General features: G+C 34.5%; 4 protein-coding genes and 1 non-coding gene across 5 annotated transcripts; 3 read left to right on the top strand and 2 right to left on the bottom strand.

The window, feature by feature from the left end:
* The first annotated feature begins 1996 nt into the window (after positions 1–1996).
* Positions 1997–4245, top strand: LOC101746056 (small ribosomal subunit protein uS15m). Its single transcript, XM_004928810.5, has 5 exons — positions 1997–2329; positions 2478–2611; positions 3216–3289; positions 3537–3658; positions 3801–4245. Exons 1-5 carry the CDS (start codon positions 2142–2144, stop codon positions 4102–4104), a joined length of 822 nt encoding a protein of 273 aa, XP_004928867.1. The 5' UTR covers positions 1997–2141; the 3' UTR covers positions 4105–4245.
* Positions 4168–13513, bottom strand: K3 (protein). Its single transcript, NM_001126247.1, is given in 7 exon segments — positions 4168–5075; positions 5733–5896; positions 6342–6440; positions 6968–7134; positions 7394–7581; positions 12870–13063; positions 13366–13513. Coding segments are annotated over 7 exon segments (1026 nt in total). The 5' UTR covers positions 13415–13513; the 3' UTR covers positions 4168–4910.
* LOC119629683 (uncharacterized) lies at positions 8405–10719 on the top strand. Its single transcript, XM_038016368.2, has 3 exons — positions 8405–8732; positions 8884–9142; positions 9445–10719. The coding sequence occupies exons 1-3, from the start codon at positions 8541–8543 to the stop codon at positions 10698–10700; spliced, it is 1707 nt and encodes a 568-aa protein (XP_037872296.1). The 5' UTR covers positions 8405–8540; the 3' UTR covers positions 10701–10719.
* Positions 10352–10437, top strand: Mir2801 (microRNA mir-2801). The gene has a single exon (NR_107387.1). It is a non-coding gene; the product is annotated as a microRNA mir-2801 (primary transcript).
* Positions 10710–12836, bottom strand: LOC119629684 (uncharacterized). Its single transcript, XM_038016370.2, has 2 exons — positions 12105–12836; positions 10710–11904 (listed from the first exon to the last, which is right to left on the bottom strand). Exons 1-2 carry the CDS (start codon positions 12230–12232, stop codon positions 10746–10748), a joined length of 1287 nt encoding a protein of 428 aa, XP_037872298.1. The 5' UTR covers positions 12233–12836; the 3' UTR covers positions 10710–10745.
* Positions 13514–14537: the final 1024 nt, after the last annotated feature.

Genomic DNA, 14537 nt, shown 5'->3' with positions numbered 1-14537 from the left:
TTGTGTAATCATTTCTTCCTTAAACGGGGCCATGGAGCGAATCCGGATGGCTTGATTTTTATGGTAATCGAAATCCATAGTACCAACTGTCTCTGAAAAGAAACTGTTATTTACCGTTTGGCTACGGAACCTTAAATCTATTATTGTGGTCTAATGATTCTGCTATTGTACGCACGATTCAGTATCTTTCCGAAAAATATTTGCTAATCAGAACTTAGATGTACCAGATAACTTTTACATGGTTGTGTCTGTTGATTCACGCGACCCGCACTGATTTAAAACCCCTTCAAATCATTCAATCCCGTTGTTGCAGGATAGACGTCGGAACACCGTGGTTCGTCAGGAACGTGATCGTCATGACGATCTGGAGTTGGACTCCATCAGTAAGTATATTCAGTCGGAATCAGTGCGCCATTTAAAAAAAGTGGCGCGGCAAGACACACCGAAAATTCTCTTATCGTGGCCGCCGGTAACTACACACCCGATATTGCGGACCAATTGGTAAACAGTCGTCATCGCCCTAAACACCCAATACACTTCATATTTAAATTTTGTTTAAGGCTGTTATTTCGTCCTTCTCCGCTCCTATTCGCTGTCGTCCTGACGCCGTCGACCCAGTTAGCCTTATTCCCCTAGGACGCGACCGCTTACTATTCGAGTAGAAACAAGAGAAATAATCGCGAGGAAACTCCAAAGCGCAGCTGTAACTTTAGGACAACAGTTCCGAAAATGGCGCATAGACATCAATCAACCCAGCGAAAAGCACGGCGGTGCTATTTCAAAGGGGAAACTTCACATGGGTTTCCTTCTGGATTAGGAAGAGGAATCTCACACCGCCAATTACCCTCTTTAGCTAACCCATACCAGGAAAGTCAAGTACCTGGGACTCACCCTGGATGCAGCCATGACATTCTATCCGCATATAAAAACATTCCGCGACCACGCCGCTTTTATCCTCGCAGACTCTATTCCATGATCTGTAAGCGGAGTAAAATGTGCCTTCGGAACAAGGTGATACTTTAAAAAACTTGCATAAGGCCCGTGTTCGCTCACACGGCTCGCACACACGTAGCACCCTCCAATCCCTACAATCCCCTTTTTGCAGGTTAGCCGTTGGGGTTCCGTGGTTCGCGAGGAACGTCGACTTACACAACGACCTGGCCTCGATATGAAAACACGTCACGACATGAAGTCAACGTCGGAAGTTTTTTTTAGTACATAGTACAATGTAATGAAACTTTAGACATAATAAGACGGGTATGTATGTATATATGTTTTTTATTTTTTTTATTGCTTAGATGTGTGGACGAGCTCACAGCCTACCTGGTGTTAAGTGGTTACTGGAGCCCATAGACATCTACAACGTAAATGCGCAACACACCTTGAGATATAGTTCTAAGGTCTTAGTATAGTCACAACGGCTGCCCCACCCTTCAAACCGAAACGCATTACTGCTTCACGGCAGAAATAGGCGGGGCGGTGGTACTTACCAGTGCGGACTCACAAGAGGTCCTACCACCAGATTACTTCGATACGGCAATACGACATGATAATCGTTGCCTGATTACTCCCCGAATCCTGATCACGCAGGAGCAAGTCAGCGTCGACGCCCTAGACACGTCTATAAGGATCCATCAGGTCCAATAACACTTGCACTAGACGCCTTCAACTCTAACGCTAGGAGCAGGCTTACGGACCCCTATAACCCTACTCGCTGAATTCGGCAAAGAGCTCGACGTGCAACCTAACCTAAACATCAGCCCGCTAAGTTTCTCGCTGGAACTTTTCAACGGGTCGCGATTCCGATCCGGTAGTACATTCATTCGCAAAGCAGTTGCTCTTGAATTGTTAGATCTCCTTTGGAGGCGCTCGGGCAGCTGTTAGCAAATTCTAACCCTCCTGGAAACTGGAAAGGCCTCTAGGCCACAAGTATGTCCACAATCATAAAAAGAACATTCCAACCATAGATAAGACATAAATATACTGATTCCGAGACCGGCTTTAAGGTTGAGTAGCCACTGACCGTAATATGCGCAAATGATGAAAACGAAAACTAATCAAAAGTCAAAACATATTTGAGGTTATTCTTTGCGTAAGATGATTAATTAATTATTGCAGATTTATTGGGAATTATTAATACTATGTTGCGACGTTTTGCCTGTTCTGCTATTCAAAGCCGTGGCTTAAAACACCAGGTCAACATTAAATGGGTTCGTCCTGAATATGTGCCTGCGTACAAACCTGAAAAATCTGGTGATTTAGAAGGCTTACCACCCATTCCTGAGAATTCTATCGCTGATATCTATGCTTTAAGCGAAGAAATCAAGGAGTAAGTGGTTAAATTCAAGTTAATGAAAAAGAAAGAATCGATTCAGTAGAGACAAAAAGCTGGTGATATATTGAGTAGAAATTCACTAATAAGACAGTTTTAATTTATTGTTGTTTTAATGTTTTTTTTTAAATTGTAAATATTTCAGTGCTCCAGAATCGGTAAAAAAAATATTTTCTGTGGCACATCTTGGACAAAAAGAATTTCACACATTGGTCAAGAAAGAACTAGTAAACAGAGTGAAGAGGCATCAGTATGATGAAAACTCAGCTGAAAATAAGAGTAAAATTGTCTTATACTTAATACTATCTGTAAATGTACATAATTGAAGTACATTTAATAAATTTTAAAAAGTGACATCATTGATCTTCAAAATATTCATTTTAAAGTAGTATTTCACGAAGATAAATATTTTTTTCTTCAATCAGTAATTCAAATCCAAGTGGAAAATCGTTACCCTAGCCCAGACATGACTATGTCAATGTTGATTTTATAGAAAAAAAAAACATATTTTACAGAATCAATCTGAGCAGTTTTTTTTTTTTGCTATTGTAGGCAATCATACGGCCCACCTGACGGTGAGTGGTTACCATCGCCTATGGACTTCAGCAATGCCAGAGGCAGAGCCAAGCTACTGCCTACTGTGATTGTAGTCGAATAAGAGAGATTGGTGGTAGAATTGGTAGAGGATCAATCTATGCAGACTAATGAACAAGCCTTACCACCAGTATACATATATTCTGTTCTGACAATGAATAGTTCAATGCTTTCTAAGAGATAAATTTTTATCAATATAATGTATATCTGAATCATCACATTATAAAATAATGGAAACAGAATGGAAGGTATAGGCCTTAAATTTAAATTATAAATTATTTTCTTTTAGTTGCAAGATTAACTGCATACATTCGTTGTATACAAAACATAATGGAAAAAAACCCTAGGAACTCAAAAATGAAGGTAACAATTTTAAGAAAAATTAAACATTAAATTCATGATTTGAAACATTTAGTAATCTATTGATTGAAAGTACAATTTAAATGTGTCCAGCTTTTTTGAGACATGAGGTTATAGTATTAATTGTGGGTTGTAATAAAAATCGGATTGTAACAACAGCTGTCTTGCACTTACATGAATGTATCACAAGAAAGCTTTTCCCAGTATGTTCGCTTAAAACATTTAGTCTCAGAAACTGTTTTCTTTTCAGCAAACTGTACAAGAAATGATTGATCGAAGGAAGAAACTATTGAAATATTTGCGGCAGTACGATTATAAAAAATTTGAATGGTTATTGGAGAAACTCAATATTGAGTACAAAGGGAATCCTGAGTGAGTGACCTTTCCTCTTTTATTTTTATTTAGAAAGCTATTTTACTATAATATTGAAATTTTAAGCTTTTATATAAAGAAAGAAATAATTCATTTCTAGTTTCAAAATCCATATTTAATATTGGCTTTAATTTTTGTTCAGGTCATTTCACAAATTATCACGAAGAGAATCACTACGCAAACTGACAGAGCTTCATTGTGATGACATAAGAAACAGTAAATTAGCAGGCTACAAAAATTTACTAGAAAGCCAGCAAGGGCCATTTTTAAAACAAAAGCTGGAAGCTCTCAAGTTTATCCGAAGTGAACAAACAGAATTGCAACTCCCTGTGACAGTTACAGAACAGGCAATAAAAGCAGTTGAGAAACAATTAGAAGAATGGACAATCAAAGACAAAATAAAACAAGAAGCCAAGAAAAAGAAGAGAAATCTATTGGAAGATTAATTCAAATAAATTTTATTTAGATAGTTCTTTGGTGTAGTCTGTTTTGATAAAAAAAAACTGCACTCATTATCAAAACATTTTATTAATATCTATAATTTCATACTAATTCTTAAAAATAAAAACATGAATTTTAAATCAAAAGGTCAGTCATTTTGGACGGATATTTTACATTAAAGTATGAAGTCTTACTTTATTAAAGTCACAATAAAGCTGCGACACTATTAGAATACTTATAAAAGACAAGTATCTTTTTAATTATAACTAGAATCATTTTAGTATCATTGAATTAAATAAATTTTAACCTTCATATACTATTTCAGAGCCAGCTTAATGTGATAGGCAAATACAATTAGAAGTTTAAATTTAAGGGACTACATAACTACTTAGATTTAAAATGTTCCCATAAATGCTAAGCATGTGGAATCCAAATTTTCAATTTGAGTTGGTCACCTAACACACTATGCATAAAATTATTTACTTAGAAATATCTATTTTGTTATTTTATTGTATTGTTTTAATACTTGTTGCTTTTTAAGGCGTTACAAAAAATTGTGATACTATAATCACATAAAACTGAAATTTATGTTATGGCTTTTATAAAGGTAGTCAAAATGTATCGCCCATCTAAACCTGTCACTTGTATATGTTGGCAGTGCCAGAAAGGAGGTGATAAAATGATCTTAAGTTCTCTGGGGCACTGCAACACATTATATCAGAACAACTAAAGCCATGAAACAATCTACCCAAGTTTCTCTTGGTGTTATGTGAATTTTACACTACAAAATTGCAGGCTTTTATGGATTTAGTCAAAGTGATGTAGTGTGAGGTGCACGAGCGTAAGCTGTAGGTATGAAACCGGATCGTCGTGACTTGGGTGCGTGTGCCCACAACCATCCCTCTACAGTTTGCTGGGTCAGATCTGCATAAACCCACTCTCCTCGCTTCACTGTCAGATCGTCAGGTGCTTGAGCCTAGAAAACAGTAAAATACAGAACTGTAATGCTTTTATCATTCTTCACTACAATACTTTAGACCACAAGACAACAAGACCACCCACCACCCCTTAATGTGTCTATGACACTATAATGTAAATACTGTTATCGAATTTGTGACAGATTGTAATTACAGTTTAATTAATGGCCTAGACTTTAAAATGGAAGCCTTGATTGCTTTAAAAATAAATTTTCTGTCTTGAGGTAAGCTACAACTATACATGTTATATCTATGATAACCATTCCGTGCCATGTATTGTTGGTATAACTGCTTATGCTTGATGAATACAGATCAGAAACAATGCATTGCAGATCATTTAGAATTTATTCTTATTGGTTGGCAGTACTACTAAACTAGTCTATAACTATAGTATAGTCAAGTTATAGAATGAGCTACTCTGATATTTCTCGCTCGATGACGCTGGCATCTAGGCTACCAGATTAGGTAGAAAAAAAACTGATCTTTATGAACAGTATTTAGCACCTGTGTACTTAGTTTCACATATCTTTTCTGACAGACGTTATATAGGAGCAAATCCTAGCTTATGAATATTAGATGTGGTTTGTTTTGTATATGAGCATGGTAATGGTAATGTAAGATAATGGTTCTGTAAGCATATTTTAAAATAATACTACCTTGTAATCATAAAGCATGACTAGTTCCGTTCCGTGATACCTCCCGTCGTTGTCCTGCTGTGTTGTGTTGTTTATACTACTGTTGTTATTTGTTGATATTATACTGTTATTTGTATTTGTTGGCGGCGTAGGATGCAAGGTCTGTGTGTTCTCTTGTGTGGTGGCTGTAATCACGAGTGGATACAGTAAAAAAAAAACGTTTGAGATTTTTTACTTTATCATCAATTTATTAAAACTCGTACAGGGTTTTCTTTTTTGCACGGAATCTATTGGTAGTCATTTAAAATCAGTAAAAGATTCATAATTAATTTCATGATTTTTAATTTTCTCAAAAATAATATCTGCACTATTCAGGATTTCGGTTATATCTGTGGCCTGTAACTTATCCAGTACTAAGAAAAGAGTAAGCGGACAAAACGACAATATTACAATCCCAAACTATCCAAGAAAAGGTTTTTGTCACAGTAGGGTTAAAGTACGATAGGTGGCGCGCGAATAATTTCATTTCTCATCCATTAGTACAAATACACAAATGAAAATGAATGAATGAACAAATGAATGAATTGGATTTTATAATAGATTAAAACATTTGATCAATTATTATATTACCTTGAACGACAGCAGGATACACAAAACCAGATGGTATAAACCCTTCTTGACCATCACTCCTTACTATCCAATACCAATCTGGGTCTTCTCTGTTTAGTACTGAAACATTAAAATGCGTTTATGATTCAATTGCAATTTTCAACTAAAATAAAGATTATGTAAAATGTGTTTAAAAATTATATTAAACAAATTTTATATGTGTAACAATATGACCTTTCCACACTTTATAGCCCAAAGCATGTTTGAGACAAGTGCACTCAGACTAAAAAAGCCAATTGCCTTTCAAAAATACATTATGAAACTGGGACCCTTAGGTAAACTAAGAGGTTAAGAACCATAATCTCAAGAACTCAAGGATAAAATATGGTTATAATGGAGGAAGTAGGACCATCAGGTCAACCATGAGTTGAACAGTAATCATACTGTTCAACTTATTTCATTACTTAAAATAAAACAGAGATTTATTATGAAAGTAAAACATTATTATACTATATTAAAAAAAACAATGTTTTATCTCCACTGCAACAGATAGACAATGATTTTCTACAAAAAAATACATACGGCGTTTATTTGTATTTACATAGTCAACAACCAAATAAATTTTTAAAGACAAAGATATAACATACCTGTAACAAATTCTCCTCGTTCTACGTCAACATCATTTTCATCTCTTGCAGTGAATGTGTATAGCACTACGTATCTTCCTGAAGGATCTTTGCTAAAGGGACATGCTTCACCTTCACTACCAAGCTCTGAATGCCCATCATTTGTTACTCCATCAGATACAGATAATCTAGAAATTTATGTTTACAGTAAAGTGTTTTCTTTTATACCATTTGCCAATTAATATTATAATTAATTTGTTACACCATTTATCAAATTTTATTTACAAGTTCTACTTCACACTAAAAGGTCTGTGTCACTGGAATCTATAATCTCAAAATGGGCACTGTTCACATGTAATGCTTTAGTAAACTTAATATTTTTTTCAGACCTTAAATTCCACACAAATTTTTCAGCTGTCTGATATAATTATCACTATATTAACTTACTGTGAAACATCTCGATGGGCTAAATCGGCAGGGGATCTACTTCTCGGGAGTTTTTTCTTTAAATCATGATGTTCACATGGTGCACAATATGAATGCGGTATGAAGCCTTCTCTTCGAGATTCTGCTACTATGACATAAACCCAATCATTTTCTCTATATAGAACATTAACAATTTGTCCACGTTTTACCTGAAAATTTATAATTTAATATTTGAAAATACTTTTTATTAACTGACAACAAACTGGTCTGTGGAACTGTATACTTCAAAATGCATATGAAATATATTTTTTTTTTTTTTTTTTTTTTTTTTATTGCCTTTGTAGGCAGACGAGCATACGGCCCACCTGATGGTAAGTGGTCACCGTCGCTCATGGACGTCAGCAATGCCAGGGGCAGAGCCAAGCCGCTGCCTACCATAAAGTACTCTCCGCAAGCCTCGTTTGAAGAAGGACATGTCATAGCGCTCGGAAAACACCGTGGAGGGGAGTTCATTCCAAAGCCGGATGGTACGTGGCAAAAAAGATCTTTGGAAACGCACTGTCGATGAACGCAGCGGTTCCAGATAATATGGATGAACTCTGCTCCGATGGCGGGAGGTGCGATGATAAAAAGGAGATGAGGGAATCATCTCGAATAATTCCTCAGAGCATTCCCCATGGACCATGCGGTATAAAACACAGAGAGAACCGAAGTCCCTCCGTAGACCCAGAGGTTCCAAGCGATCCGCGATATAAATTGGTATGTAGCTATCTGTGGATCTGACTGGATATGAATGTTTATATTTATGTATGAATATTTATTGATATAAATTTAGATAAAGTATGGAAATTGGTGAAACAGCTACAACGCACTTTCTTCTAAAATAGTGGATAGATTTGAGTGACAAAATAGGCATGATGACTAATTTTCAAAATCTATTCTATGATATTCAGAAGTATCTATTAAATCAAAAATATATCATATTTCTGCAGAAAATAAAGGTTTTCATGCAATAAAATGAAATTTAAATTTAAAGTTTCTATTTCGCGCAAAAACGCTGTTCAGTGTCATGGCGTCTGTCATTACGTCACAGCTCGATAAACTTCAGTACGTCAATAGTAAACATTAGATGCTTGTTTATTAAATCAAGTTATTTTGCGTAATAAATATGAATTCAAAAGTGTATAAGTGTTGTGTGGTCCCTCGGTGCACTAATACATCTATAAAAACCCCGAAAAAGTTATTTGTTTACGTCCCAAATAACAAAACAATGAGATATAAATGGTTGACTCTTGCACGGCGAGATCCAAAAGGTTTAAGTGTAAATTCTTCAATTTATTTCTGTGAAGATCATTTTGATGTAAGTTTGTACATATTTCGTAAATTTTACAATACTGCGTGACCTTAATTGAGGTCTAAAATTTCATAAGATCAATATTTTCTGTGAGTACAATATATTTCTTGAATAACGAGTAATCTTTGTTTCAATGAATGCTTTATTCATTTTCCAGTTACCACATGATATGGACAATTATATGGAATATCATGTAATGGGTTCGGTGTCGCAAGTTCGCATGAAACCAGGCTGTATTCCCACAAAATTTGAATGCCAGATAGATAGAAGAAAACGAACAGCTAATACGAAAGAACGACCGTACATTGTCAAGAAACAAAGACTGGCACTAATTGAAGAATTTGAAAAAAGTTTGGAGAAAAAAAGCATTACTAATAAACATTTAGAGCTTGGAGAAGCTTCATCCAGCAGTTCAGGTACCTACTTATGTGTTTAGATTTTAATATATTAAAGATTAATTTTATTTACTATTTACCATAATTTATCAATACAGACAATAACCATTAAAATAATTGTCTGTTGTCATATATATATCTAATATTTTAACCCACTAAAACATTCATTTAAGGAAAAAGTAAATTATAAAATAACTACTAAATACTTTGTCAACATTGTTTGATTCATTGTTTGTAAAAAAGTGCAGATTGTATTTACCTAGGTATGTTCTTAAGTCCTGCATTTTATTTGTGTCTAATAATTTGCTATTTTTACTTTTTAGTTTTGCATGACAACAAAGAAGAAAATTTAACAGAAAACATTGCCTCGAGAACTGCTGATAAGTCTATTCAAGTATTTATTACTCACAAGTTTAGAAGTAAAGCCGTTCAAACAGAAAATAAATTAAAAAATCAGATGACATCACCCTTGAAACCTCATACCCATTCTGTTTCTACGTCACCATTTAAAGTTATAAGAGGAAATTTCACATCGCCATGGACATCCAAATTACATAAACCTTCAAGGCAAATATATCCCCCCGAAGATCAATCTGATAGTGATACTTCTTTTACATCATCTGTAATGCACAGAGAATCATCAACATCAACAGTATCTCTCCAAATGAAATCTATATCAGACTGCAGTGAGATGATACAAGATGATAAAAAACAGGAGGAATCTAAAATTCTGCAATGTACCTTGTTTAAAATAACAAAGAGCCCGCGTTCTTACATTGGGGTTCCTAAAAGCTGTTACTACTTAATTGACTTAATAGAAAAACATACAAAGATTCCTGCTAACAATATACTCATGTGTCTAAAGAAAATTAGATTAAATAACCCATTTAGAGAGCTTGCTGATGACTTTACAATGACTCCAAGTCATGCTAGCAAAATATTTTTTAAAAATATACCTTTATTAGCAAGTGTCATGCGTCCTTTCCTTGTTAATTTAAATAAACATTCCATAAAAAGTAATTTACCTATGGCTTTTAGGCATAAATATCATAATGTCAGTTGTATCATAGACTGCTTAGAAATAGAGGTACAAAAGCCTTCAAAGGCCTTGCATCAGTCGCTGACATGGTCAGAATATAAAAAGGCCAATACTATTAAGTATCTTGTATCCTGCACTCCCAATGGTTTAGTTAATTATATTTCACCTGGTTTTGGAGGTCGAATCACAGACACATGTTTAGTGGAATCTTGTGACTTTGTAAAGTGCTTGCAATCAGGCATGCGTGTGATGGCTGACAGAGGTTTTAAGCATGTGGAGCAATATTTACACAGAGAGAGAGTGCAACTAGTAAGGCCTCCAAGTGTTACAACAGGGGAAAAACTTTCTAGAGCTGAAGCAAGGGAAACCAAACAAATTGCTAGTTTGCGGATCCATGTAGAGCGAGTGATTCGGCGATTGAGAGAATTTAACATGTTAAAGCCACATGCATGTCTAAATCACAATCTTATCAAAGTACTTGATGATGTTATTACCATTGCCTGTGGTTTAATTAATTTACAAGATTCTTTGATTAAATAAAACTATAGATTAATTTAAAGCTGTTTTATTTTAAAGTACCAATAATTAAATTGCACTCTGACATAAGATAGGATACATGTTATCTTTCCATAAAGAAATTAACACTTTGACAAAATCAGATACATATTGTTCATTAAATTTCACCTCTATTATATCAACATTTTTATTTTCATTATATTTGTAATCAGCTACACAATAATAACCATTTTTACAGCCTGTCAAAAGCATTTGTAGCTGCATCTGCACATAGTATTTTTTTGTGGGTTTCCCATTAATAACATAATTTTTATATGTCTTTTCACTCGTTGGGCACTTAATTTCAATTATATTGTCATCACAGATCCCATCAGGTGATGCTGCTATAATTGGATATTTTTTACAAAGCATTAGCCCACATTTTTTTATTTTTTTTCCCAGTATGCTGCTTACTGTTTGCCTCACTTCATTCTCCAACATTCTACCGCGTTTCATAGCCCATGTATCTGGAATTTTCCCTCCCATTATCAATGAAATCAAGGTGCCATCAGTGGTTTTGCACCTACTGAATTCAAAAGCTCGTGAAGCTGTCACTCTGCCATACCTCAATTCATACCAAAGCGAGCTTTTATGTTGTTCTCTAGTTGCTTCCTCAACTTTTATAATATCTTCATTAGTTAACACAACTTTTTCAAAAAAGGTGTCACAGGATTTTTCTTTGTATTTCTGTACCAGTTTATGCATTGATAATCTTTCTAATGTATCAGGAAAATAGTCTGCTTGATACTTAAGTACCTCACAGTCACTAAGCTTACGTTTCTTCCCTTCTTCTATAAATTTTGTAAACACACCACTATTTGATGGTAAGCTTGGTTTGCCATTATATAATTGTTTAGAAGTTATATATTTTATTGTGGTACCAACACCTGATAGCTTTGATTTTCTCCAGTAGCACTCCACAGATGTACAGGAAGGCTCCTCACTTCGGCGATGGACCCACATGAGAAAAGCTACAGCATGTTTGCAGCCTCCTTGCGAAGCAACACAGCCATGGCATTGCACAGATTTCACTACTTCATCCTCTTCGTCGACTATAAGTGTTACTAAGTACAATTTTGCGTGGACCTTATGCTCAGGGCAAAGTTTTGCCTTGACGGTGCACAGACTTCCTTCGCGTTTCAGCTGCACATAACTTACAGCGTCATCGCCATAAGATGGCCTTGAGGATCTAAAACAAAGAAATTTATATGTAAGCAATATCATATAATATGGTATAGTTGTTTAAAACTATTTTTTTATAACATAATAAAAACAATACATTTTATAACATAACCTAAACCTAATACCCAAACGGCACATATACCTATGTAGGTAGACATTTTAAACGCTAAAAATAGTGATTAAGTTATGAAGATTTAATGTACTTACATAGAAGTTTTGATGCTTCTAAATTCTGCTGAACAGAAGTCTTTATTTGAAGCTAGGAACTCTCCGACCATCAATGAATCAACTCTAGGCAAATTAGCGGAATTTGCCTTGTTAAATCCTTGTTCCATGGCTGATGTATTTTGTGGAAATGATAAACAACGATTATAAAATGTATTTTAGCGACAGGTAATGCGAAAACAATAGTTTTTTTGTTAAGATTGCAGTGATCGCGAGCAAGCTCAAACGAAACAAGATGACGTTTATTAAGTTGTGACGTAATTCACTCTGATTGGTGTTTAAGCTATCATGGCTGATTGTTGTATTTTGTAGATTTATTTTAACAAATAAATCATCAATCTCGTCATTAATATGAGAATAAATACAATTTTCAAAATCCGTGAATCCTGTTTCATTAGATCAGTTAATATTTTGGCGATACTTGACTACTGTCATCATGCCTATTACAAGTAATTTCATATCAATTAATTTTTTGCAAAAAATATTTTTTACATTAAGTACATGAAGGTCAGAAATAATAATTTTTATGATATCTAAAAGAGATTATTATCTTCAAGTTGAAATTATAGAAGACAAAGTGCTGATTTTTCAGTAATCAAAGAAAAATTATCCATAACAACCAGGTTCAAAACCAAAGCAATTGAATCATTACAGTTTTGCTTAATTGTTTAATTTTATGATAATTGGAAAATGTTTTCCAAAACTACTTTATATATATTAATATTATATAAAAGGCAGAATAAAAACCTCTAACTCGTCATCCACACATGGTGTGAAATCATGGAGCACCACCATCTTCGAATCAGGACTGAGGCCATGTTCCTTCTCAATGCCAACTCTCACTAATGTTTCTATGCTTGCTGATCCTGTGATGCGGCCCATCCCAGGACTCAGTCCTGAACTGGGCCTGGAGAGGTCTTTGTCAGAGTCTCCAGAACTTGCTGAAATAGTGAAGACAGTAGTTTATTTTCGTCTTCAAAATATATGGGATTTTCTTAAACACTAGTGAGTTTTTTATTTTCTTCAAATAGCTATCATAGAATCCACTCTGTCAAAAACCTGTTTTAATTTTTCATGTTTTGGACCCAGTCTGTAATTTTTTTCTCAAGACCCAATTTAGTAAGACAGGTTGTTAGTACGTTAAAAATACTAGTTTTTTTATTATTTTAATTTTGTAGAAAGTCCGGGAGTCTGAGGTCATTGACATGTAAAGTTCTCACGGAGTTTCGGGTGAGGTACTCACATTTCTTCTTCTTTCCCCTTCTGATCCTGACTGGACATAGAAATGCCATGTTTTACAATGTCGAAATCAATACATAACTGTAATACATCAAACGGTTTTTGTTGAAAATACCTCCATTTAGCAATTTACATTTTCAAAAACTTAGACCATTCACGTCAAAAAGTGTCAAATCAAAAACTTGAACCTTGAAAGCAAAAATCGTGTAATTTTTTCTTCAATTTGTTTACGGCTACTGTTAACTAGACTTTTTAGTCCAATTTGGTTTTTTCAAATTGATTAAGCATTTTCCTCAGTAAATTTGTGAAAGTATGTATATCTAGAATACATTTGTTATATTTGTATCATACACCTTCATATACAGTGATGGTCATCTAATTAGAAACATTTCTTATGAATAAAGAAAGTGGAACTTCAACGAACAAATGTTCGTAAAAAATATACATATTCAATAATTAATAATCGTGCAATAATATACATAGCCACTCAAAAAAAAGCTCATTAAATACATAAAATATTAAACATATCTTACTTTTAGTTACAAAATGAGTCTTACACATTTAGGAGTTTATTTTCTGTTACTGGCTGCTTGGCCGCCTAATTAGAAACATTTTAGAAAAGCAACCTTAACTCGTTCGTGTTTTGAAATTGGAGAACAGCGTTTCTTTTTTGGCTTTTTGGCGGCAATTCAAAATTTAATTGATTTTGAATTTTTCACAATGGACAAAAATAAAAGTTGTGACGCGTCAACTAGGCAAATAATTGTTAATTTATTTAAAGATCATAAATGGGCGTACAGAAGAATAGCTGAGCATTTGTATTGTTCTGTTATGAATGTTTTTAATGCAATTGACAATTATAAAATACATGGGAATGTTGAAAATGTTTTTAGAAAGGCTCGGCCAAGGAAAACCTCTCCCAGAGAAGATACGCTAATCGTTCGTGTAGCTGAAATGACCCAATTAAAGCTGTTGTACTATAAACTTAAGAATGGGAATTAGTTATTTATCGAATTATTTTATTATTTTGGGTCAGTTGGACAACGTTGGACTTAGGCGCGTTGGTTAAGTAATGGCAGAACCGTCTAAAAGCCCGGGTCTGACCTTCAAACGAGGGATCGGCCACGGCTAACCTTGGCAGTATTGACGAGCGACGTTAGTCCGTAAATAACTTTT

This window comes from Bombyx mori, chromosome 16, assembly GCF_030269925.1.
Source record: "Bombyx mori chromosome 16, ASM3026992v2".
Taxonomy (NCBI): Eukaryota; Metazoa; Arthropoda; class Insecta; order Lepidoptera; family Bombycidae; genus Bombyx; species Bombyx mori.
Note: the sequence above shows the minus strand (reverse complement) of the source record. Positions and strands in the feature narration are given on the sequence as shown.